We start from the raw sequence: 22062 nt of genomic DNA, 5'->3' as shown, positions 1-22062 counted from the left end.
TTAACGTACACTCACGAACGCTAACAACACCTGCGCTTTAACGTACACTCACTAACGCTAGCCGGCTAGCAGACGGAACACCTGCTTTAACGCTCACTCACTAACGCTAATCCTACAGTATTTAATGGTGTCGGGAATCAAACTCAGACCAGACAACTTAAAGGTAAGTGTGCTAGCTGTACTCCCATCCACCCCCATCCTATCGGACAACACGAGTAATGAGTATACAAGGTTAAAATGCCGGTCACAAGCGTGTACGAGTGCTCTGGAATATGAATACGTTCAAATCCACACACAAAGTGAAAAAGGACGAAGTTTAAACTGTTATTTATCTTCTTTAGTCGCGATGCAAAACAAATACACTAACTGTGATCTGATGCACGGAATTTACTTTACTATCGTAATCCACAAGGTAGAGCGAAGTGAGTGAGTGTATGTGAGTGTGTAAGAGTGTGTGTGAGTGTGTAAGAGTGTGTGTAAGAGTGTGAGAGTGTGTAAGAGTGTGTGAGAGTGTGTAAGAGTGTGTGAGAGTGTAAGAGTGTGAGAGTGTAAGAGTGTGTGAGAGTGTGTGAGTGTGTGAGAGTGTGTGAGTGTGTGAGAGTGTAAGAGTGTGTGAGAGTGTAAGAGTGTGTGAGAGTGTGTGAGTGTGTGAGAGTGTGTGGAAGTGTGTGAGTGTGTGTGAGAGTGTGTGAGAGTGTGTGAGAGTGTGTAAGAGTGTGTGAGAGTGTGTAAGAGTGTGTGTGAGAGTGTGTGAGAGTGTGTGAGAGTGTGAGAGTGTGTGTGTGAGTGTGTAAGACTGTGTGTGAGTGTGTAAGAGTGTGAGAGTGTGTAAGAGTGTGTGAGAGTGTAAGAGTGTGTGAGAGTGTGTAAGAGTGTGTAAGAGTGTGTGTGAGAGTGTGAGAGTGTGTAAGAGTGTGTGAGAGTGTGTAAGAGTGTGTGAGAGTGTAAGTGTGTGAGAGTGTGTGAGTGTGTGAGAGTGTGTGAGTGTGTGAGAGTGTAAGAGTGTGTGAGAGTGTAAGAGTGTGTGAGAGTGTAAGAGTGTGTGAGAGTGTGAGAGTGTGTGAGAGTGTGTGAGTGTGTAAGAGTGTGTGTGAGAGTGTGTGAGAGTGTGTGAGAGTGTGAGAGTGTGTAAGAGTGTGTGAGAGTGTGTAAGAGTGTGTGTGAGTGTGTAAGAGTGTGTGAGAGTGTGTAAGAGTGTGTAAGAGTGTGTGTGAGAGTGTGTGAGAGTGTGTGAGTGTGTAAGAGTGTGTGAGAGTGTAAGAGTGTGTGAGAGTGTAAGAGTGTGTGAGTGTGTGAGAGTGTGTGAGAGTGTGTGAGTGTGTGTAAGACTGTGCATCTACACCCACCGGAGACTTGTCCAGGTGTGGCCAATATGGTCAGGGCAGGAACTTGGAATATGGCCAGGGTGCCGGCGATAGCTCGCCTACTATTCGTGAAGGACACCATGTGATCTTTAACATCCATCAACTAAGACAGGACGCCCAGCTTAACGTCTGCCTGTGAAACACTGGGATGACAGTTTTTAGCTGAGTCGGGATTCGAACCCAGGCGAGGCAGCTTACAGGTGAGTGTGTACCTAGAGTTCATCCTACCAGGCCGAAATTGAACATTGAAATTGAAATTGAACATTTATGTGCAGCTGTTGATATAGCACAGGCATGACGGGCCAAATGACCTCCTCCTATGTTAAAGTTTATTACTCCCGCCAGGGAGTAATGCATTCGCTCGTGTCCGTCCGTATGTGTGTGTGTGTGTGTTCGTGAACAAGATATCTGAAAAAGTTCTGAACGGATTTGGATGAAAGTTGGTGGGATGATTGCCCTTGGGATAAGGAAGAATTGATTAGTTTTTGGTGAAGCTCAGGATATTATTTTGTACGTATTTCCTTGTAAATCCAATGACAGCTAGGTGTGCAGTGTGCTGGACAGTTTGTCCGAACTAAATAATTGATCTCCGCCATGTCCTTGAACGATCATTGCTGGTCGGACAAGCACAGTGCGTGCCCTTGATGGGTTTAGTCGCATTTGATAACTTTTATGCAAATGTAGAGATAATAAGCAGTTGTAAACATTGCGATGAACGATCGTAATTGTCGTTTATTTGAAGTTTGAACTCTGGACCCACCGACAAAACGGTAAACACCGCACGTAATGTGTTTTCTGTTTTAAGGGGCACCCAAGCATGCACCTGATTGACAGGATTGTCCGACAGGTAGCAAGCGCACTTACCTTTGAGCTCTCGAGTCTCGGTTTCATTCCCACCCGACTATAAACTGTCTGATTGGTGTTTCTTACACACAGCGTTACATCACAAGTGTACCGGCCTCGGATGGATGGTAGCCGGGACATTTTATAGTTGGTGGATGTTAATAACCGGCATCCTGTACAAATTGCAGCAATGGCTGCAGTGGCGAAGGCAAAGACAAACCACCTGGTGTAATCCTAGCCATGAGAGAGAGCTTGTGCAACAATGAATCTGCCTTCGGACACAACACTGAAGATAGAGCAAGAGTCACAGAGCAAAGACATGGACAGAGCGAGATATAGAGGGGGAGAGCGAGGGATAGAGGGAGATATAGAGGGACAGAGTGAGATATAGAGGGGGAGAGCGAGGGATAGAGGGACAGAGTGAGATAGAGGGGGATATAGAGGGACAGAGTGAGATAGAGGGAGATATAGAGGGACAGAGTGAGATATAGACCAAGCGAGATATAGAGGGGGAGAGCGAGGGATAGAGGAAGATATAGAGGGACAGAGTGAGATATAGAGGGACAGAGCGAGCATTAGAGGTACCGGGGCACACCAGTGTAATGCACTCTTCTACATACTTTTTAAGGCAACAGATCATGAATCACGCAATCAAGTTGGATATGCACATATATGTTTGCAGTTGATTCATTTGAAAGTGAAGGTCAGTCCAGCGTCGAAAAGTAATTGAAGATGCGAACTTAGAGTTTCATAAGTACTGTATGTGTATCGTGATTGCGTGCATTCAGTTTGTTCGTTGTAAACACACACAAAATACACGCACCAATTCTCTTAAGCAGGTAATTGCTTCAAATGCAGACATTTCCTCTCGTTGTCCATAAAGAACACGCCCTTGTGTTGGATGTATGTCAATATCACATAATTACTCTTCAGCTAAAGCAAAACAAAAGCATGGAGCATTTCACAGACTACATTAAGGGTGAATTCTGTCGTTATTTTGCCTGTTTGTCTGTTTGTCTGGCTGTCTGGCTGGCTGTCTGGCTGGCTGTCTGGCTGGCTGTCTGGCTGTCAATCGCCGACAGGTCACAATTTTAATCCAATCCTTTTTGGTTTAAAACTGCATCACTGAATTGAGAAACCAACTATTTGAGAAAACTGCTCTTCTTCTGCTCTGAATTGAGAAACTGCTCTTCTTCTGCTCCAATCGGCTCTTCTGATCATGTGCTTGTTAAAGTGGACATCTCTCTGACCATTCTCAGAGAGCCTCCTCAGCGTCGACGAGTCTGGCATTTCACTCAGGCCAACTGGCATGGTCTTCAAGCAGCCATCAATCATCTGGACTGGTCTCCCATCTCTACTGCCTCTGACATAAATTCTTCCTGGGAATTCTTCCAAAGCAAACTGCTCTCTCTCTCATACACAGATTTATCCCATCTCGTCTTCTGTTGTCATACCCTTCCTCCCGTCCATGGTACACGGATTCTTGTGGTGAGGCTATTGCCCAGAAACAACTTGCTTTCGTCTCCTGGAAAGCAAATCCAATGGAAGGAAATCTCATTTCCTTTCACAAAGCCCGAGACAAGTGTGTGTCCACCCGCAGGAGAGCCAGGAAACAATATCTCTCCGTTCTCAGGACCGAACTCTCTTATCTGTCTCCCTGTTCCAAATCCTGGTGGCATCTGGTCAAATCAGTTTCTGGTGTTTGTTCCCCCTCCATCCCCTCCCTCACCTCAAATGGCCACACGGCTGACTCCGCACGTGAAAAAGCTGAATGCCTCAACTCTGTGTTTGCCTCTAAATCTTGTGTCCCAAACCCATTCCTCTCTGTACCCACCGTACCCAGTCGTACCCAGCTGCTCCTGGACTCTGTGTCCTTTCCTCCTGACAAGGTGGAAAAGTTTCTGTCAACCCTCGACTCGGATTCTGCAACTGGACCTGACGGCATCAGCCCACGGGTCCTAAAATCCTGTTCTTCCGCTCTTTCACTCCCTCTCTCTGTTCTCTTCACCCTCTCTTTTGCTCAAGGTCATCTTCCATCTGCTTGGAAATCTGCCAACATCACCGCTTTGCACAAAAAAGGTGCAAAAACAGATCCCAGCAACTACAGACCAATCAGCCTTCTCCCAATTATCAGCAAAGTCATGGAATCCATCATTGCTTCAGATATGAAATCTTTCCTCTTCTCCAATGGCTTGATCTCTGATCATCAATTTGGTTTCAGACCTGGACACTCTACTCTGGACATGCTGCTTCTGCTTTCTCAACAATGGATGGAGGTCCTCAATGCCAAACAGGAAATTAGAGCAGTCTCCCTTGACATATCACGTGCCTTCGATACGGTCTGGCACACCGCTCTGCTCACCAAACTCTCCTCTTTTGGTATCCATGGAAATCTCCACGCATGGCTGGCGGACTTCCTCTCTAGTCGTAGTCAACGTGTGGCCCTGAATGGGTTTCTCTCATCTCCTCTTCCTGTTCAGGCTGGAGTTCCACAAGGCAGTGTTCTGGGCCCTGTGCTTTTTCTGGTCTTCATCAATGATCTCTCTGACTCTCTTGAAAATCCTCTGTATCTCTTTGCTGATGACTCTACTCTCTGTCGCTCCATTCTTCATCCCTCAGATCGGCAGACTGCAGCCGCCTCACTCTCTGCAGACCTGGACAAAATCACAGACTGGGCAAACAAGTGGAACATGTCTTTCAATCCTGACAAATCTCACACTCTTACGATGTCTCTCCGAAAAGACCGACTGGACAACCCTCCCATCCACTTTCTGAATAATCCTCTCCAAGAAGTTCTGTCACTCAAGCTTTTGGGTCTCACTATCTGCCATGATCTTTCCTGGGAAAACCACATTTCAAATCTGGCCTCCAAAGCCAGTCGCCGACTGGGCATCCTCCGTCGTGCGAAGTCCTTCCTTGGCACACCTGAGCTCCTCACCACATACAAGGCTTTCATCCGCAGCTCAATGGAATACTGCTCTCCCCTCTGGGCTGGTGCTCCTGCCTCACACCTAGCTCGTCTTCACGCTGTTGAAACCAAAGCATTCAGAATCATTGGAATCTCCCGCGATGAAGCTAACTCCAAGGGCCTCTCACTCACTCACCGCAGGCAGGTTGGTGGTCTTTCCGTCTTCTACCGACTCCTCTCTGGCCTTGCCCCCCCCAGCTCTCTCTGGGCTCTGTCCCGCAAATATTCCTACAGGTCGCACAAGATCTGCCTGCAACCCTCTTATGGTCAAACTGCCAAAATCAAGACTCTCTGCTCACCTTCACTCCTTCATGCCTCTTTTCTCCCGCCTCTGGAACAAACTCCCTCACTCTCTTCAATCCCACTCCACCCTCCAGGTCTTTAAAACAGCTGTTCACCACCATCTCTTATCTTCCCCCATCCAAAACCTTGATCTTTTCTACCCCCGCTAATTTCACCCCAATTTCACTTTTTTGAAATACCAACTTCTGTCCTGGAAGTCCTTGGTGTCCTTGTGTTTTATACTTCTCCCTCCCCCCCCCCCCCCCTTCCCACGCCTCCGCCCCCCAAGCCCTCTCCCTTCCACACATCTCCCTGCTCTCAAATGTTGTGTTTGTGTGCTTCCCCTTCTCTCCCCATCTTGTTTTTCCGCTCCCTCTTTTTATATATTTTGTTTGTCTGGTTGATTTGTTTGTGAAGTAAATGTTAGCTCTTTCACGAGCCTCGATTCAGTATACAAAAAAAAAAAAAAAAAAAAAAATATTTTTAAGGTCAAAAGGTCAACTCAAGTTCAAATTTCTAAAATCATAAATTTTGATGTCTCCATGACAACTTTTACTCTGGGGGGGGGAGGAGGGTGGGTGGGTGGCTTTTGGGGAGGAGGGTGGCTTTTGCAAGTATTGTCTTTCTTGTTTTTTGCAAAACCGAAAATTTTTCAAGAATATTGGTCAGTCGACTTTGTTGTTCTGTCTGTTTGTCAATCACCTAAGGTCACAATTCCAAACCGATAATCATGAAACTTTACCAAGTTATACGCATAGTCACAACTGAGAAGCCTATTGATTTAGAGGTCAAACGTCAACTCAAGGGCAAACATCTAAAAATATAATTGTTCATCCGATTGACTTCAAAGTTGAACAGGATTTGCATATTGGGTCACTGAATTGGGAAACAAACTATTTGAGGTCAAAAGGTCAATGGTCAACTCAAGGGCAAGCATATAAAATCAACATTTTTCATTTGACAAATAATCAATTTACATACAATTGACTTGAAAATTAAACAGCAATTGCATAGTGCCTCACTGAATTGGGAAACCAATTATTTTTAAGGTTAAAAAGTCAAAGGTCAACGAAGGGTCAACCTTTTAAGCTCATCAATTTTCATCTGAAAAATCGTCAATTTTCATCTGCTTCACTTGACATTTGAACAGGATTTACGTATGAGGTGAATCAATTCAACCACTAGTTAATTTTGAGGTCTAAATGTCAAAAGGTCAATATAGATAAAATTTCTAAAATTGTCAATTTTCATCCGATTGACTTTAAAAAAAAATTGTGTGTATACAAAGTCAAGGCTCGTGTAAGAGCTAACACATACCACACAAAAACATAAACAGAGCACATAAAACATATAATAAAGGGAGCGAGAGGCAAGAGTGGGGAGGGGGGGGAGAGGGAAGCACAAAAGCACAACAGTAGAGAACAGGGACATCAGGAGATCTTTGGAAGGGAGAGGGATGGGGGAGGAGGAAGGGAAGGGGTACACAGTATAGAGCAAATTAACAACACTACGAGGAATTTCTGGAAAGAAGTTGGAGATTGAAAGAGGTGGATTTTGGGTGTATTAATGGGGGAAGAAAAGATCAACGTTTTGGATGGGGAAGATAAGAGATGGTGGTGAAGACCTGGAGGGAGGAGTGGGATTGAAGAGAGTGTGGGAGTTTGTCCCAAAGGCGGGAGAAAAGAAGAATGAAAGAGTGAAGGTGGCAAGAGAATCTTGATTTTGGCAGTTTCACCAGAAGAGGGTTGCTGGCATTTCTTGTGCGTCCTGAAGGAATATTTGGGGGACAGAGCACAGCCAGAGCAGGGGGAGCTAGGCCGGAGATGAGTCGGTAGAAGACAGAAAGACCACTAACCTGCCTGCGGTGAGAGAGTGGAAGGCCCTCAGAATAAGCTTCATCGCGTGAGATACCAATGATTCTAAAAGCTTTGGTTTCTACAGCATGAAGCCGAGCTAGGTGTGAGGCAGGAGCACCAGCCCAGAGGGGAGAGCAGTACTCCATCGAGCTGCGGATGAAAGCTTTGTATGTGGTGAGAAGCTCAGTAGTGCAGAGGAAGGACTTCGTACGACGGAGGATGCCCAGTCAGCGACTGGCTTTGAAGGCCAACTAAGAAATGTGATTTTCACAGAAAAGATCATGGCAGATAGTGAGACCCAAAAGCTTGAGTGACAGAACTTCTTCAAGAGGATTTTTGAGAAAGTAGATGGGAGGGTTGTCCAGACGGTCTTTTTGGAGAGACATAGTAAGAGTGTGAGATTGGTCAGGATTCAAAGACATGTTCCACTTGTTTGGCCAGTTTGTGATTTTATCCAGTTCTGCAGAGAATGAAGAGGCTGCAGCCTGCCGATCTGAGGGTTGAGATATGTCGGTGTCGAGTCTCCTTGGGCAATGATGGCATTGCCTTTCTATGGCTGGTACACACAGGTAAGTGTGTGGTATAGACGGGGGGGCGCCACTACTCTCCGTCTCACTGCTGGCCGTTGGGGAATTCACCCTCTTCCGCTCGTGCTGTTGGTGTCATCTGGACTCTCATCCACCAGATGTGCAGAGCCATGGCTGCGGACCATTACCCTGGTAAGGGGGGCTGACAGGTACTATACCTTGCCCACAGGTGACCTGGGTTTATGCAAGGCAGGGGCATCCATCTCCCTGAGGTATCTGAAGACATCCGCATATCCAATGACGCATCAGAAGACACCATAGAGGGTTGAGATATGGAGCGGCAGAGAGTGGAGTGAGCAACAAAAAGATAGAGAGAATTTTCCAGAGAGTCGAAGAGATCATTAATGAAGATAGAAAAAGCACAGGGTCCCGAACACTGCCTTGAGGAGCTCCAGGCTGAGGGGAAGGGGAGATGAGAGAATTTCATTCAGGGCCACACGATGACTACGACCGGAGAGGAAGTCGGCAAGCCATACGTGGAGGTTTCCATGGATACCATAGGAGGAGAGTTTTGGGAGCCGAGCAGGGTGCCAGACCGTATCAAAGGCACGCGATATGTCAAGGGAGACAGCCCTGATTTCCTGTTTGGCATTGAGGACCTCCATCCATTGTAGAGATGGCAGAAGGGGCATGTCCAGAGTCGAGTGGCCTTGTCTGAATCCAAATTGATGATCAGATATCCAGCCATTGGAGAAGAGAAAATATTATATATCACAAGCAATGATAGATTACATGACCTTGCTGATCATTGGAAGCAGGCTGATTGGTCTGTAGTTGCAAGGATTTGTTTTTGCACATTTTTGTGTAAAGCGGTAATGTTGGCTGATTTAAAAGCAGATGGCAGATGACCTTGAGCAAAAGAGAGGGTGAAGAGAACAAAGAGAGGGTGAAGAGAACAAAGAGAGGGTGAGATAGAGTGGCAGAGCAGGATTATAGGACCCGTGGGCTGATGCTGTCTGGTCCAGTTGCAGAATCAGTCGAGGTTTGACAAAAAACTTCTCCATCTTGTCGGGAGAGAAGGACACAGAGTCCAGGAGCAGCTGGGAATGACTGGTTAAGGTGGGTACAGAGAGCGATCGGTTTGCAACACAACATTTAGACGCAAACACAGAGTTGAGGCAGATTCCGAGTACCATGGATGGGAGGAAGGGTATGACAACTGAAGACGAGATGGGATAAATCTGTGCATGAGAGAGAGCAATTTACTTTGGAAGAATTCCCAGGCTGAGTTGATGTCAGAGACAGTAGAGATGGGAGACCAGTCCAGATGATTGCGGCTGCTTGAAGACCATGCCAGTCAGCCCGAGTGAAATGTGAGACTCATCGGCGTTGAGGAGGCTCTCTGAGAATGGCCAGAGAGATGTCCACTTTAACAAGCACACGATCAGAAGAACCGATTGGAGCAGAAGAAGAGCAGCAGACATTTGCAGGGAAGTTTGTCATAACAACGTCTAGAAGAGAAGATGCTCCGTTGACTGAGATCCGGGTCGGGAAATTGACAGATTGTGTCAGTCCCAGTGAGTCGCAAAAGTCCTTTGCTGAGGTGCCATGGCTGCTGAGAGAGGAACCCACGCCCAGCCAGCTCACATGATGACAGTTGACGTCGCCACATATGAGGAAGAGAGAGTTGGGATGATTGGATAGAATTTGGTCCATGTTTTCAGACAGCGAGATGTAAATGGAGTCATCACTGCTTGGTGGAAGGTACCGAACACATATTAACAAAAGGTGGGAGGGGAGAGGAAGCCATAGCCAGAGGTACTCATGGGGGTGGGGAGGAAAGAGGGCAGTGCAAGGAGAGTGAGGAAGAGAGTTTTTTTTTATAAAGACAGCAACCCCACCACCCGGGCAAGGCTCATGTCTATCATACCGGAGGAGAGAGTAACCAGGGAGAGATATTAAGGAATCAGAGACATCTTGAAGGAGGAAAGTTTCTGTTAGGCAGATTAAGTCTGGTTTGATCCAGGCAGATAAGGCAGAATGAGGTAGATTAATGCCTCGGTCACAAATGGCCTGCGGCGTGTTGGCGGTGGCCGTAAGTCCCCAAAATTGCCATAACCGTGCGGTGGCCGCACGGTAGATACGGTAGCCGTGAGGCGATCTCAAGGTTTTTTGCTCGTCGCAGGGGCTTACGATTTTTTTTATTTGACATTAAACTTTTTTTCGGAAATCGCTAGGCCGTAGGCCGCAACCCCACCGCATGTAGTATTGCAAGGTCACTGTACGGTTGCCGTGAGGTGACCTCAAGGTCATCTCACGGTTTTTACCCTGTCTGGTGTGCCTAGAAAATCGTACGGCAGCCGCAACAACCATGAGGCCTCCTTACTGTCACCTCACGGTGGTCTTGCGGCCTCCGTGAGATGGCCGTACGATGTTCTAAATATCGTACGGCGGCCGTGCAGTGACTTTAGTGCTGCCGTACGATGGCCTAACGGCAACCGTGAGTTGGCGGCCACCGTACGATCATCTTTCTGAATAGGTATATATTGCCTGGTGTGACACTAGCCAGATCGTCAAGATGGCGTTGATTCCACCACAGAGACTGCGCCTGGCACACCTGAGATTACGACTGAGGCAGATCGGCCGCCGGCAGGAAGAAATTATAGTAGCTATAGTAGTGTTAGAAGAAGAGCGGGCCCGTCAGGAGAGAAGAAGACGAATGGTGTGGGTGAAGCCCTGGTTGTTGCGGCGTTCCACCCTGGGACACTACGACACCCTGTTGCAGAAACTCGTCAAGATGGCCTTGCGGTCGCCGTGAGGGCGCTTCGCAGTTCGCCTTGCGGTCTCCTCACGCATTTTGATTTCATGACTTTTACGATTGCCGTGCGGACCCCGTAACATTTGTGAACACTGCTGCCGCAGCCCGCAAAGCCGTACGATTTGAAAAAATCCCATCTACAAACCGCAGACCGCAGAACCGTGCGGCGGCAGCATCATATGTGACTAAGGCATAAGTCAGCCGAAGTAACCTGTATGGAGAGAACAATCCGGTTTCAGCGAAGGCCCCGGATGTTTGAGGTCCATACCGTTATATTAGGGAAGAGGGAGGTCATCAGATACAGGACAGGAGATTGGAGTAGGGAAAGATGAGGGAGGAGAGGGGAGGTGAGGTAGGGAGAGCTGTTGACAGTGTGTTGGAGATTGCAGAAGAGCTAGAAGGGGAAGGATGAGGAAGACAAAAGTTTAGATGGTGATGGGATGAGGCACAGTAAGGAGTTGTTTGAGGGGGAGCAGAGCGAAGTAGAAGGTTGGAGGAGGTGGAGGAATGAGTTGGAAGGGAGAGGAAGTGGGAGGAGGCAGCTTTGTGGAGGAGTTAAGAGGCAACTTTGAGGAGGAGGGGTGACGGGTAGATTTGAATTGGAGAGGTGAGGGGGGATTTTTGAAGGCTGATCCATGGGGAGTGAGGGGGGAGATTTGAAGGGGAAGGGTGAGGGGTGTTTAGGAGGGATGGGGTGAGTTGGGAGTTTTGAAAGTATTGGACAATTAATGAAAATCAAAAATTTATTACAAACTGGGTTTCTTGAGATTTTCAAGTCAGAGATTCATTTGAAAACGTTAGAGGAGTGGTGGAATAAAGGTGAGTTTATCGTATGTAGGAAAGAAGAGCTATACCTCTTCTCTACCTTCTTCTATACCTGTCAAGGATTTTAAAAGGATTTGCATGTCAGGTCACTGAATTCAACCACCAATTATTTTTGAGGTCAACATAGGCCAAAAGGTCAGCATAGGCTAAAGGTCAACAACTTGTTTTAAGGTTTCACAAGTATCGTGCTATGCACGACATGTTTCTTGTTTGTTTGTTATTCTTCTTCATGTCAAGGTTCCAGTATGAAGGAATTGGTATTCATCACTTGCAAAGAAAATCTCACGTAAAATGTATTTGGTAAATCCAACGGGGAGTCGCAGGTGGAATCTGATGCGGAGATCTCATATACGATCGACTGAGTATGGAAGGAACTCGCCAACTAGACGATGGTTTGTCCAACATGATGAAGTAGACAGCTCGGTATTATTAAATCAGCAAAGGCAGTTGAGGCACTATTGAAGTTGCAGCACCACTGCTGCGAGAAAAAGCAGATGAGGGACAGTTGAAGTGGAGTTCATTAAAGGAACATGTGTGTGTGTGTGTGTGTGTGTGTGTGTGTGTGTGTGTGTGTGTGTGTGTGTGTGTGTGTGTGTGTGTGTGTGTGTGTGTGTGTGTGTGTGTGTCGATGAATTCCTTCAACTTAGGCCGATTCAATGGCCATCAACTGAGAAGTGTAGGCCGCACAATCAGGATTTTTATCCTTCAATCCCCAAACGCCTCCATAGAGCAGGTCCACAGTATAAGTCGTGTCTAGAGGTAATCCAATCAGAAAGAGATTGGGGTAGAGGAAGAGAGAGAGGGAGAGAGAGAGAGGGAGAGAGAGACAGAGGGAGAGAGAGGGAGAGGGACTGACAGAGGGAGAGAGAGGGAGAGAGAGAATGAGAGAGAGAGGGAGAGGGAGGGGCAGAGGGAGAGAGAGGGAGAGGGAGGGAGAGGGAGAGAGAGAATGAGAGAAAGAGAGAGAGGGAGAGAGAGGGAGAGGGAGGAGCAGAGGGAGAGAGAGGGAGAGAGAGAGAATGAGAGAGAGAATGAGAGACAGAGAGAGGGAGAGAGAGGGAGAGGGAGAGGGAGGGACAGAGGGAGAGAGAGGGAGAGGGAGGGAGAGAGGGAGAGAGAGGGAGAGGTAGGGACAGAGGGAGAGAGAGGGAGAGGGAGGGGCAGAGGGAGAGAGAGGGAGGGACAGAGGGAGAGAGGGGGAGAGGGAGGGGCAGAGGGAGAGAGAGGGAGAGGGAGGGAGAGGGAGAGAGAGAATGAGAGAAAGAGAGAGAGGGAGAGAGAGGGAGAGGGAGGAGCAGAGGGAGAGAGAGGGAGAGAGAGAGAATGAGAGAGAGAATGAGAGACAGAGAGAGGGAGAGAGAGGGAGAGGGAGAGAGAGGGACAGAGGGAGAGAGAGGGAGAGGGAGGGAGAGAGGGAGAGAGAGGGAGAGGTAGGGACAGAGGGAGAGAGAGGGAGAGGGAGGGACAGAGGGAGAGAGAGGGAGGGACAGAGGGAGAGAGAGGGAGAGAGAGAGAGAATGAGAGAGAGAGGGAGAGGGAGAGAGAGGGAGAGGGAGAGAGAGGGAGAGGGAGAGAGAGGGAGAGGGAGGAGCAAAGGGAGAGAGAGGGAGAGAGAGAGAGAATGAGAGAGAGAGCGGGAGAGGGAGAGAGAGGGAGAGGGAGGGACAGAGGGAGAGAGAGGGAGAGAGAGAGAGAATGAGAGAGAGAAAGGGTGATTGACAGATAGGGGGGGAGAAAGAGGGTCTGAAGAATTACTTGAGCTTATTAAGTGTCTGATTCAATGGCCATCTGTATCATCAGCTGAGCAACCTCTTATCATCGATGTTTCAACCCTTTTAGCCAATAAATCGTCCCAATAGTGGGTCCATAACCATGGCTGTGTCCGAAGGTCATCCAATCAGGTGAAGAGAGGGAGAGGAGGAATTAAAGACAGAAACAATGTTACGGATTTATCACTAAAACAAAAGACAACTTAACCAGAGATGTCTCACCAAAATAAAGCATCCCTTTTCATTTTTCAAGAGATCTGTGGAATTACTTCAACCCATTGATTGCCTTATTGAATGTCCATCCGGATCATCAGCTTTTCACCTCCATCATTGAAATTTTGACCTTTTTAGGCCAGAACCTCTCCAAACTGCATGTCTCCGACCTTAGTTGTGTCCAGAGATCATCCATCCACTCATAAAGAAAGAAAGAGAGCAACATACAGGGAGACAGAGAGAATGAGATTAGGAATTAATATCATTCTCTAATTGAATGGATTACTGGAAGTCATTTAATTTGTCCAATTCTGGATTGCTGTGCCATTGCTGATGTCCCAATAGTTGTCCATTCGATGTTGGACCAAGATGGAGAGGTGTTATTGATAATGATGTTGAAGTTTTTTCCATTTAAACATGATAGGCTAACATACCTTAAATTGACGCAGTGTAAAGAAAAACAGTGGAATTATGTTTACTAGAATGTTTCTTATAATAGAGGAGCACTGGTTTGGGGTCATGAAGCTGTAATTTTAAATGTCCACAAGATCCATGATACAACTCTCACCTGCTGGCCTTTCGTGAGAAATAGCTGTGACAAAAGGCAGGATTATCATCGAGCCAGGCTTCGATGGTGTCGGGGCTCAGGGTCTCTTTCGAAGAAGCAACCGAGTCACCTTTCCCCAAAACGACCCCATGTGGCGTGCTCGGATCCTCCACGACGCAGCTGTCATAGACCGGCAGACTCTCCCCTTCATCTTCCCCATCCTCCTCCTTTTCTTCATCATCCCCCTCGTCCTCCTCCTCCTCCTCTCCCCCTTCGTTCATCTCTTTCAAGCGAGCAAAGATCGCAGAGCAGAGTTCGCCGCACATTGAGGCAGCATTGCACCGGGCAAACCTCAGCGGACTCAGCAGAGACAATCAAGTGGGGCGTATGGTCAGCCAATCGGAGATCTCTTTATGTGGACTCGAGACCGAGAGTGCTGGCACAGTGGTGATGGGTTATGGGAGGGAAACCAGGCAACAAGGGATTAGAGGGTGGCTGGGGCAGGAGAGAGCAGGAGCAAGCGAATAAAAACAGGGCGGAGGCTTTATGAGAGCCCCTTGGGTTATGCGCAGCAGTATCATGCCAGCAGTTGATGAAGGCAAATGAAGGGGATACATTGAAATAGGCAAAGTTCAATTATGTCACAAATATAGGAAGTGTAAACAAAAGTTGTTCTTGGATTGCAGGTGGTCTTATCTTTTATATTAATTTGCTTCACTGAACTATAGTACTCCAGGCTCATGGAGTCACATGCAAGGGCTGGACGATGATGGAAGCAATTGCCGATGCTTTCTTCATCTGCAGAACATTGTCCTCCCCCAAATCGGTGACATGTTTGAATATCGATTATTTTATTTGCGTGATGACATCATGACCCAAACCACTTGGATTACGTTATGAAAGTTTATGAGCCACGTCCATTATCACTTATCAACGTTCATTGAACTTTACAACTGGTGGAGGCTAACTGAGGCTTATTTCATGTCAACTTGCAGCTTGTCGTTGCTGAACTAGGAAGAGGAATTTTTGGTCAGGTCAGTCTTTTGGGACTGCAACTGGTAGCATGTATAACCCAGTGCTACCTGCCGCATGGTCGGTTGTCGGTGACTAAACTGAAACCACTCATTGGCTTTGCTAGTGGAGAGGGTGACTGTGACACCCAGGGTGCCAGGACCAAAAACAACACCTGGCAAAGGGCGGATGTGTTCCCGTAGCGAGCCAATGGCCATCCAGTAAGGAAATGGGGGGGGGGGGGGGTCTCCTGAAAAACACACATCCGGTTTGGGCCGTTCAAGTCATACCAAAGGCTTTAAAAATGGTATGTGCTGCTTCCTTGCTTGAAAAGGATAGAGCATGGACAATCCCCATCGGTTGGCATCCATGGGGACGAGGAAATTCCTTTTGAGGAAATACCCTGCTGAGTACAGTGAGAAAAGCGGCGCCATTGTTATGACGTCGCTGGGACCCAAAGTATCCCAGGAAGTGACGGCACTTCCCTCAAGCTCAGTAGATGTGTCTCGTTAGTATGTCCGTGTGTGTGTGTGTGTGTGTGTGTGTGTGTGTGTGTGTGTGTGTGTGTGTGTGTGAGTGAGCTCTATTACGAGCCTTAGCCCATGTATAACAAATAAAATAATAAAAAGAGAGCTGCGCTTGCCGATGGGAAACAGTGTATCTATCTGCAGGACAGTATCCTCGTCATCCGCTGGAGTTACGATCCTGTAAAACTCCACAAATGGCGAAGTTGTAAACGGCGAACAGATTCAAACATGTAGGTCAATGAGATACGTTCCAGCCTCACAAAATGTCCAAAAATCATTATTAATTTTTTTAAAATGGAACATTTAAATAGAAAAATAAGAATAATTGAGTAAAATGAGTAAAAACAGGACCGAAAGTCTAACAGCGGCGTAGCCGGGCTTGTAAAATATTATAAACCACAAACACACATGATTAGCTTTTCAAACAGTCACTAATGGTGTTTATAACATTAACATTAAACAAAGAAATTTGGAGGAATTCCGAGATCCGTGAGGTAAGTTTTACTTACAGAACTGAGCGAAGATCTACCGTAATCTATATACCCCTCGAGGATTGGGTTAATGACATGCTATCAAAAAACCGGGCGAATTCCTTACTTCCGCGATTGTTAGAACCATACACCCGTTAGCATCGATTCATGAACAATACACCGCTTCAATCCATTAACTTTGTATTCACGACATTGGGAATAAGGTGTTATGGTCATATCTATATATATAAAACACAGTTTGTGTGTGTGTGTGTGTGTGTGTGTGTGTGTGTGTGTGTGTGTGTGTGTGTGTGTGTGTGTGTGTGTGTGTGTGTGTGTGTGTGTGTGTGTGTGTGTGTGTGTAATGTTACCGATAGACTCCTAAACGGAGAGGCTCACGTGCTTGATATTTGGCATAGACATGGCCATTGAGCCTGGGAAGGACATGGCCTACCTAAAAAAAATTATTCCATTGTGGCGGACACAAAAGCCCACTGGCGTGGTGACATCATTCCACGCACGAAGTGGGCGGTGGCCACGCCCGAGGGGTAGGCGTGGCCTCATGATATACACCGGGCGACCAGCCCGGAGGAGTTCAGTGTTACAGTGTGCTCTTACAATAAAGACGTTTATATGTTACCGCTTGTCCGCTTCCTCCTTGCTCACAAGCAGCGCGCGTAACGCCGCGCTTTACTGGTGACCCTCGACGTTGGATCTGCCGTAGCGATCCTTCCGAACACGACGCCATTGCAATGGCCAACGACAAGGCAATGGCGACTAAACTTCCCGAATTTTGGGAGGCCCAGGCCGAAGTCTGGTTCGTTCAAGCCGAAGCCCAATTTCAGCTTCGGCGCCTCACCAACGACGACCTGCGCTACTGCCATGTCGTCGCCTCCCTCGGGCCCGGCACGGCCGCTCGAGTTGTGTCCGTCCTTCGCCACCCACCGGACGGCCACAAGTACGAGGCACTCAAGCGGCTACTCCTAGCCACGTTCGGCCTCACGGACGACGCACGGGCCGACCGCCTCCTGGATCTCCCCGAGCTCGCGGTGCCAACTTCCAGCGCAGGTTCGCCTCGTGTTGGCCGGGACCGAGCTAACGGAACCCCGAGCATTGGCAGCCGAGGCGGACAGGTACTTCGCCGCTTCGGACACGCGGGCGAGTGTCGGCGTGGCCGTCACGGCCCTCGACGCTGATGTTCAGCAGCATGTTCCACAGCATCAGCTTCTACAGTATGCTGATGTTCAGCAGCATGCTGATACGCACCTCGTGAACGCCGCCACGCCCCGCCCACCGCCGCGGCGAAAACCGCCACCGCGGGGAAACCCGCCAACTCCACCGGCCTGGCGGAGCCAGCCGCGCTCCTCCAGCTCCACCACCTGGTGCTGGTTCCACGCCAAGTTCGGCCACGAAGCTCGGCGGTGTCATCCGCCGTGCTCCTTCAACGGGTCGGGAAACGCCCGGGCCGGCGCTCAATAGTGGCGATGAGCGCCGGCCGTTCGAGCAGCCTGCTGTTCATAACGGACACCTTCTCCGGGCGCCGTTACCTGTGCGACACGGGAGCGCAGGTGAGTGTCATTCCCGCCGGCACGTCAGACAAGCACGCCGCGGGTGGGGGCCCCGCGCTGCTTGCCGCGAACGGGACGCCCATCCGTACGTATGGAAAACGCTGCCTCTCTCTGCGGTTTGGAGGGCAGGTTTTCTGATGGACGTTCGTCACCGCCGACGTGCCCATGGCACTGCTTGGCGTGGACTTCCTGTGCGCTAATGGGCTCCTGGTCGACGTCAAGCGCAGACGGCTTGTCCAGGCCGAGACGTTCAGCTCGCTCGCTTGTGCGTTGCCCAGCTCAACGAGCGGCTTGCCAAGCGGCTTGCCGAATGATTCGGTTCCGGCCACGTTGGTCTGTACGCTTCCGGCAGCGGACGCATTCACCCGCCTCCTCGCCGGCTTCCCGGCCCTCACGCGGCCCACCTTCTCGGCGGGGGCCGTCAAGCACGGGGTGGCCCATCACATCCCCACCGTCGGGCCACCGGTCTACGCCCGGGCACGCCGCCTCGAGCCGACGAAGCTGGGGGTGGCAAAAGCGGGGTTCGCTACCCTGGAGCGACTCGGCATCGTTCGGCGCTCAGAGAGCGCTTGGGCGTCGCCGCTGCACATCGTGCCGAAGCCCGGCGGGGGATGGCGACCGTGCGGGGACTATCGCCGTCTCAATGACGCCACGACTCCCGACCGCTACCCCGTCCCCCACATTCAGGACTTTTCCGCCCGTTTGGCGGGCAGGTCCTTCTTCTCGAAGGTGGACCTCATACGCGGCTACCATCAGGTCCCCGTCAGGCCGGAGGACGTCCCGAAGACGGCGGTCATCACGCCATTCGGACTCTTCGAGTTCCTGCGCATGCCCTTCGGTCTGAAGAATGCAGCTCAGGCGTTCCAGCGACTGATGGACAGCGTCCTGCGCGACTTGGATTTTGTCTACGTCTACCTGGACGATATCCTCGTCGCCAGCGCGTCCCGCGAAGAGCACCTACGCCACCTCCGCACGCTCTTCGAACGCCTGGGCCAGCATGGCCTGATTGTGAACCCCGCAAAGTGCCGGTTCGGCGCCGCCACAATCGATTTTCTGGGGCACCGTGTCACCAGGCACGGAGCCGTCCCCCTGCCGGCCAACGTGGAGGCGGTGAAGGGGTTTCCGCGCCCCCGCACGATCAGAGGGCTGCAGGAGTTCCTGGGCATGGTGAACTTTTACCATCGGTTCCTGCCCCGTATCGCCCAGCTCCTGCGCCCCCTGCACGAAGCTCTCCGAGGTAAGCCGGGCAAAGGCGACGTTACCTGGACCGAGCAGATGGACACGGCGTTCACGGGCGCGAAGCTCGCCTTGGCTAACGCCACCATGCTCGCGCACCCGGCGCCCGATGCACCAATCGCCCTCACCACCGATGCCTCGGACTATGCGGTGGGCGCGGTGCACGAGCAATGGGTGCGTGGAGCTTGGCAACCGCTGGCGTTCTTTAGCCGGCAGCTTCGCCCGCCCGAACGCCGTTACAGTACCTTCGACCGCGAGTTGCTCGGACTTCACTTGGCGGTCAGGCACTTCTGCCATCTGCTCGAGGGCCGTGCGTTCACTGCTTTCGTCGACCACAAGCCGCTGATCTTCGCGATGGGCAAGCTCACCGAGCCATGGTCGGCCCGGCAGCAGCGTCACCTCTCGGCCGTGTCCGAGTACACGACGGACATCCAGCACGTCGCGGGGAAAGACAACCCGGTGGCGGATTGCCTTTCCCGGGCCGTCGCCCACGCAGTCCACCTCGGCATCGACTATGCCCGGATGGCAGCGGACCAGGCCGCTGACCCCGACGTCCAGGCCTTGCGGACCGCCGTCACGGGCCTCCGCGTCACCGATGTGCCGTTCGACGGCGCGGGCGCGGCCCTCTTGTGCGACGTCTCCCTCGGGCGTCCTCGCCCCATCGTGCCTGCGGGCTGGCAGCGCCAGGTGTTTGACGCCATCCACGGCCTGTCCCACCCGGGCACGAGGGCCTCCCAAAGGCTGATCGCCGACAAGTTCGTCTGGCATGGCCTCCGGAAGGCCGTCCGCGGCTGGGCCAGGACGTGCCTCGCGTGCCAGCGCGCCAAGGTGCACCGGCACACCCAGGCCCCGTTGGCCCCGTTCACGGTGCCGGAACGCCGGTTTGACCACGTCCACGTGGACCTGGTGGGACCTCTGCCCCCTCGCGGGGTTTCACCTACGTCCTCACCATGGTGGACCGCACCACCCGGTGGCCGGAGGCCGTGCCCTTGGCGTCGACAACGGCGGCCGATGTCGCGCAGGCTTTCATCGCCACCTGGGTCGCCCGGTTCGGCGCCCCCTCAGACATCTCATCCGACCGCGGCCCCCAGTTCACCTCGGAGCTCTGGGGGGCGGTTGCGCAGGGGCTCGGGGTCCGGCTGCACCGAACCACGGCCTACCACCCCCAGGCTAACGGCCTGTGTGAGCGATTTCACCGCTCATTGAAGGCCGTGCTCCGGGCCACCCTCCGCGTCGGCGGCTTGGTCGACAGGCTCCCCTGGGTCCTGCTGGGCCTCCGGACGGCGCCCAAGGAGGACCTGCGCGCATCCGCGGCGGAGTTGGTCTTCGGGCAACCGCTGCGGGTGCCGGGCGAGTTCCTCCCCGACTCCACGGCACCATGGTCCGCGGCACAGCAGCGCTCCGCTCTGCAAGAGATCGCCCAGAGGTTCGCCCCGGTGCCAACGGCATGCCACGGGCACCCACCGACGCACGTCGCCCCGGAACTTCGCACGGCGGAGTACGTCTTCGTCCGCCACGATGCCCATCGGACACCACTGCGGCCCCCGTACGACGGGCCTTTCCGCATGCTGGAGACCGGGGCGAAGCACTTCACGCTGGACATCGGCGGTACTCCTGACCGCGTTTCGGTAGACCACCTCAAGCCGGCCCACCTCGATGTGGACCATCCACCGCCAGTGGCCCGACCCCCACGTCGGGGCCGCCCTCCTGCGGGCGGACCCCCGGCACCGCCCAGCCCCGCCGCCACGCCGCCCCCCGGTCCTGCACCCATCCCAGGGGCAGCCAGGGGCATCCCACCTGGCATCCCTGCACCCCGGACGCCGCCGATCGCCAGGGGGCGCTTCGGCCGGGTCATTCGTCTGCCCCGCAAACTGGCCCTCCAGGTGCGCGGGAATTCTGGGGGGGCGCGTGTGGCGGACACAAAAGCCCACTGGCGTGGTGACATCATTCCACGCACGAAGTGGGCGGTGGCCACGCCCGTGGGGTAGGCGTGGCCTCATGATATACACCGGGCGACCAGCCCGGAGGAGTTCAGTGTTACAGTGTGCTCTTACAATAAAGACGTTTATATGTTACCGCTTGTCCACTTCCTCCTTGCTCACAAGCAGCGCGCGTAACGCCGCGCTTTACCATAATATTTTTTTACCATATTTTTACCTCAGCGCATTTCAGCGAGGAATATTATACACGGAATCTGAGCCGGTGGCAGAGCAGCGCGCTGATTCGCTCAGAGCGATCACGTGATGTTCCATCCCCGCCGCCAGACCATCTATCTATATATATAAAACACAGTTTGTGTGTGTGTGTGTGTGTGTGTGTGTAATGTTACCAATAGACTCCTAAACGGAGACGCTTACGTGCTTGATATTTGGCATAGACATGGCCATTGAGCCTGGGACGAACATGGCCGAACTCAAAATATTTGACGATCCATATTTTTTATTCATATTTACCTCAGCGCATTTCAGTGCACGGAATCAACGGAATCAGAGCAGGTGGGCGCTGATTCGCTCAGAGCGATCACGTGATGACGCTATGACGCTATGACGCTATGACGCTATGAAAAAAAAATCGCTATGACGCTATGAACGCTATGACGCTATGACGTTATGACGCTATGACGCTATGAAATGCTATGAACGCTATGACGCTATGAACGATATGACGCTATGACGCTAGGAAAAAAAAATCGCTATGGCGCTATGAAACGCTATGACGCTATGAACGCTATGACGCTATGAACGATATGAACGCTATGAACGCTATGACGCTATGACGCTATGACGCTATGAAAAAAAAAATCGCTATGACGCTATGAAACGCTATGAACGCTATGACGCTATGAACGCTATGACGCTATGATGCTATGAAAAAAAAAATCGCTCGCTTTACCAAGGGGTTCGCTCTCCCCCCGTTCCCCTCCCCTCCCCTTCCCCCTCCCCCTCCCCTCCCCCGCCCGGCAATGCCGGGTACTTCTGCTAGTTGAACATAAAACACAGTTTGTGTGTGTGTAATGTTACCGATAGACTCCTAAACGGAGAGGCTCACGTACTTGATATTTGGCACAGACATGGCCATTGAGCCTGGGAAGGACATGGCCTACCTAAAAATATTTGACGAGATCCATATTTTTTATTCATATTTACCTCAGCGCATTTCAGCGAGGAACATTATACACTGAATCTCAGCCTGTGCCAGAGCAGCTCGCTGATTCGCTCAGAGTGATCACGTGATGTTC

General features: G+C 51.0%; 1 protein-coding gene across 4 annotated transcripts in view; it reads right to left on the bottom strand.

The window, feature by feature from the left end:
- The window catches only part of PDE5A (phosphodiesterase 5A), a 209258-nt gene that overhangs the window by 181700 nt on the left and 5496 nt on the right, over window positions 1-22062 (bottom strand). Inside the window, exon 1 of one of the 4 annotated variants that reach the window (XM_068102486.2) lies at window positions 14034-14471. The exons of 1 other annotated variant lie outside the window; for it this stretch is intronic. In XM_068102486.2, coding sequence (XP_067958587.2) covers window positions 14034-14338 — 305 coding nt within the window. In that variant the 5' untranslated portion in view covers window positions 14339-14471. Of the gene's footprint in view, window positions 1-3030; window positions 3077-14033; window positions 14472-22062 lie in introns of those variants that run through there. 2 more of the 4 variants (XM_068102484.2, XM_068102488.2) reach the window with 2 other exon arrangements.

Source organism: Myxine glutinosa, chromosome 8, assembly GCF_964187855.1.
Source record: "Myxine glutinosa chromosome 8, kmMyxGlut1.1, whole genome shotgun sequence".
Lineage (NCBI taxonomy): Eukaryota > Metazoa > Chordata > Myxini > Myxiniformes > Myxinidae > Myxine > Myxine glutinosa.
The sequence above is the reverse complement of the archived record's forward strand: the minus strand, read 5'-3'. Positions and strand labels throughout refer to the sequence as shown.